This window comes from Synchytrium microbalum, assembly GCF_006535985.1.
Source record: "Synchytrium microbalum strain JEL517 chromosome Unknown SmJEL517_scf0081, whole genome shotgun sequence".
NCBI lineage: Eukaryota > Fungi > Chytridiomycota > Chytridiomycetes > Synchytriales > Synchytriaceae > Synchytrium > Synchytrium microbalum.
The window spans coordinates 15,761-20,388 of record NW_022158430.1 but is presented as its reverse complement, the minus strand read 5'-3'; the positions used below and the strand labels follow the sequence as shown (position 1 = coordinate 20,388).

The window sequence follows — 4,628 nt, the reverse complement described above, 5'->3', positions numbered from 1 at the left end:
AGTTCCATAAATGCAAAAAAGCAATCCTAAACGTTGATTTATCAGGTCTACTATTCTCTGCTCTGAACTCTGTCTTCCTATTTGTTGGAGCCATTCTTGGATATGTGATTTTCGTAACGCATTGGGATACTCTTGCTAGTGGAATTGTGTTGAGTATTGTTGCTGGGATCTTGTTGTATATCGCCGTGAGTTTGAGTGGATGATGCTCGTGCAAAAAACGGACTTCAATTAATGTACCGATGACCATCTTTCTTTCTTCTAGATCCATGGATTACTCCCAAATGCACGAAAATACGATCCTGAAGACAAGGTCGTTACGTACTGGTTCTTTATCGGTGTAGCTGTCGTTTGCATTAGTCAATCTGTGTTATCATATACTAGTGACTAAAGAATCAATCCAATGCCCGTCCTTGCTTTGTAAACAAAACTGGCTCTTTATAAATCTGCAACATGCAATTTTGAAATTAAAAACTGTTCTATTTCTGTCTAAAAAATTGAGGTCTATGTGATTACAGTGTGTCGAGTCTCTCAGTTCCAAACTTAGTGGAAACGAAATGCTGAATGAACTATTTTACAAAAGAATTTTTCCTGGTCGAAGAAGCCGTGTGTTCTTCCTCCTCAAGCCCAATCTTACGCAACCCTATATACGGATCCCGCCCACCACCAGGTGCCAACAACTCCTTCCAAAACACTTGTCCACCACGTCTCCAAACATCCTCAACACTACTGCTACTCCCGCTCTTCCCATCAACACTAAACAACCTCTCATAAATCCTTTCAGCCCACCTCTTTGACCAGAAATACGCATAATACGAGGCCCCATACGAATACAAGTGTGAAAACTGTGCATGCCATCTAGTCCCATCAACGAACCCAACCAAATTATGATTATACTTTTCGTGAATAGCTTTAGCCATACCGTCACTCGAGAATCCAGGTTGTAATACGAGTTCGGAATGGTATGCCTGGTCTAGCGCTGCTGCTTGAATTTGTGAGAGTCCGTCCAATGGGTTTGTGTATGATGCAGATTGGGATATGGAGGCTAGTAGATGTGGTGGGAGAGGCTGACGGGTTTTATGATGGCGGCCAATGTAGGAGAGGATTACCGGGTGTCGTGCAAATCGTTCGTGAAACATGGACGGGATTTCGACGAAATCCACAGAGCATCTTGTCCCTGCGATGTGTTGGTAGTCTGTTCTGGCCAGCATAGCTACAAGGAGAGAAAGAGTGAGCGTGAGCGATGTCGGGAATCAAAAGTGGATGTGATGGGATTGATAAAAGTGGATATACGAGGACATTTTCCGAAAGCAAAAAAACGCGAAGGGGAGCATTTCGAAAATGACAAACCCAATCGCAGTAACATCGACACGACACTTACAATGCAGAGCATGCCCCATCTCATGAAACAGCGTTTCACATTCTCCCAAGCTCAGTAAGCTAGGCTTATTGTGCCCTTGAGGTCGCTGAAAACTCGTGACGAGTACAACAACCGGGATTTGATATTTTTTGCCATCAACTTCCGAAATCCCTTGAGGACGAGACAATATGTGTTGCTTGTCACCACCACTAGTACCATTACTGTGACTACTCATTAAGTAGTCATCAGATTCCTCAAAATCACCATCAATCCTCCGAGATCCACGAACGGTGAAATGAGCAGCAGATTCATATTTACGACCACCGCCCACTTCACGTTCATACAAGTCACAATATATAGTACCCAGAACGACTCCACCTTCATCAATGACGTCCAGTCTGACCACATCTGGATGCCATGTTTCTCCAGGTAGTGTGGGTGTGACTTGTAATCTAACACCATATAACAGTCTAAAGAGGTACGCAATTCCTTTAAAGGCTCCACCCGGTGTGAGATACGCTGATGTGGAATCCATCATGTTTGATTCATGTGGATGTATTGGCGTCGAGTTTGGATGGAAAGGATCATGGGACGGTGGTGATGGTGACATGGTATCGGGCGATGACGTAAATTGGGAGTAAAACAGACGATCCCACGCATAAATATCGGATGTGTTGGATGTGGAATGATGCTTTTTAATGTCTCGTAATTGTTGAATTTTGGATTCTGCTAATGGTCGATATGCGGATGCGAGGTCGTTCAGAAAACTCATTACGTGTTCTAGAGGAAGGGTTCAGATAATTGGAGTGTCAGAACAATACCTTCAAAGGAGGGCGGAATTCAGTTACTGGCCGGAGCATACAAGCATACCTGGTGTCTGGGCCATCTTGTCAGATAAATGCAAGCAAGCGTAACTGGACACACCTAATACGTGTGCCAATTCGGCTCTAGTCTGTAACAAGTCATCTAGAAGGGCAACTTGAGCATCCGTTCCAGAATTCGAAGCTTCATACACCCGTTTTCGCACGTCCTCGTTTCTACAAAACCTCAACACCGCGTTTACAGCAGGAGATCCCATAGGTATCATAGCAGTTGCACTCCCGCCTCCTCCGCCTCTATTGCTACCGGCATATCTAGAAGATCCTAGTATAGCCAGTTTCTTCTTGTTATCTATAAGACAGGATTCAAGTATATCCGGTGGAAGCCCCTGTAATGCGTTCTGAGCGTCCCGAATGACGACTCCTGGTGTTGCTGGCCCCGCGCCCATGACGAAGTCCTGGCCGACAGAGAGGATTCGATTATGGAGAGTGACTACTTTATCTCGTACTATTTGAGGGAGATGGATTCCTGATTTTTCGAAATCTGCTAACAAGAGACGAGCAACTTGCATCTCCTGTTCGTCCCATTGAGAGGTAATAGATGGTGTTTCGACAGTTCGTTTGAGCACCTAATAAGAGGCAAAGTGTAAGCGAACGCTGCATGGCATACTTTGCAACTGGACTCTTTCTACATCAGCTCCAACTTCAGGTTACCTGATACAGGCCCGTATGCGTATTCAACTGATTCAGATAATCGCTCAGGACGAGATGAGCTTCTTTAGCAGCATGCACCCATCTCGAATCAGGATGTATGTTCTTTACGACTTCAGCACCATCGACCACTGAGCAAATCAAATCAGACAATCGGTCCAGCCGTTTCACAGTTCTTTTCAGTTCAGATTCAGTAGTTGCACTACATACTAGATCGACAATCCGCTGGGCGAGACGTAAGGTATGCTGGGCTGACACGACCAGTTCGTTTGGATGTGTCAAGAATGTATAGCCAAATAGACCGGTTGGTTGGTGTAAAGGACGGAAGAGAAAGGAAGGTTTCGAGTGCCGTGGTGGATTATTGATGGCTTCTGATATGTGTTCGTCATCAGCTTCATCGCGATGAGTGCTACTTGTCGACGTTGATTTCAGGTTGGCAAGTATCGACAGTTTACGAGAAGCGAGTGATATAGGAGCTCTCATATGAGACTGCCATCGTGTCTTTTGGATGCGAGCATGAGCTGCTGCCACTCTGCAGGCTTTACATACAAACATATTCTGGGCGACTTTGCGTGAAGAAACGACCAACTACAGCAATTACAGCAATAACGCGACGCCCAAAAGAGCGCGACAAGGAACGCGAGACCGCAAAACAATTCTTTCTACTTTCTACTATGAGTACATTCTATATTCTTATATTCTTAGCACATAGGCTCGACTCTACGTGACATTTCACTACTGTTTTGAGTCACGTAGAACAGCATGAGATGAACTTGGTCAAGGAAAGAACTGAGAAATGAGAGGCATGATATAGCTGATCTTTCTTTCGTGAAAAAATACACGAAGAACATTACAATGTTTATGTTACAAATGTCTCTGGAACACTTTTGAAGTTTGCACTTTTGGCAGGAAAGCTCATTGTCCAATGTCTTCAAACTCCTAGAGAGTAACAGATCGCATCAGATCAGTCTACTTTACATCTGAGGCAAATCTTAAACGCCTCCGCCCTTACATATACGATGAGACTTTCGTCGACTGGCTACAGCCTCATCAACCAACTCTCGCTTGACGTCAACTTCTTCGTAATTCCACATCTTCGTCATGATGGCCCCAAATTCCGCATCGGTCTCCTTATAGTGAAGCAACTCGCGCATTATTCCTTGGAACTTGCCGGTTGCTTCGACAGTTGGCGTAGCCCAGTTCCTACAACGTCAGAAATGTTAGCGGATCTCGATATCATTCGACTCGAATGGGATTGGTTGCTACCTTCCAATGTTCAACAAGCAGTAATAGATCTGTGGACAAAAACAGGAAGTGTCAGTCTTTTCGATAAGACAACCAGGAGGAAGGCCCAATCAGGCGCTTACCATGACAATAGACAAGCCAACAGCCGAGAGCGGATATTCAGTCCATCCCAGCTTACTTGCGAGCGAACTCGGCCCCTCCTTGAAAGCAATATACATCGCTCGTGTTAAGATATCTGACCCGAATTTCTGAACATGGAAGAACCAAGTTACAATTAGAGAAACCGTTTGCTGCCGATAGAGCCACAATCGAAGATTCCAAGACCGCCAGTGAGCGACTTACTCGATTTGGAGGTCCAGAAGTATAGTAAACACAAGAGTCCATCATATCTTCAGCGACAGAGATCAAATCAGAATAAACTTGTAACATATCCCTGATTCGATCCATAAATTTGGCTTTAATGCCATTTCTGGCTAATGAAACAAGGTCCAGAATCT

General features: G+C 44.6%; 1 protein-coding gene across 1 annotated transcript; it reads right to left on the bottom strand.

The window, feature by feature from the left end:
• Window positions 1-566: 566 nt before the first annotated feature.
• SmJEL517_g06144 (uncharacterized protein) lies at window positions 567-3,441 on the bottom strand (the record flags this gene model as incomplete). The annotated part of the gene is made up of 4 exons (XM_031172070.1): window positions 567-1,210; window positions 1,379-2,137; window positions 2,228-2,804; window positions 2,890-3,441. 4 exons carry the CDS (start codon window positions 3,439-3,441, stop codon window positions 567-569), a joined length of 2,532 nt encoding a protein of 843 aa, XP_031021954.1.
• Between the last annotated feature and the right edge of the window lie 1,187 nt (window positions 3,442-4,628).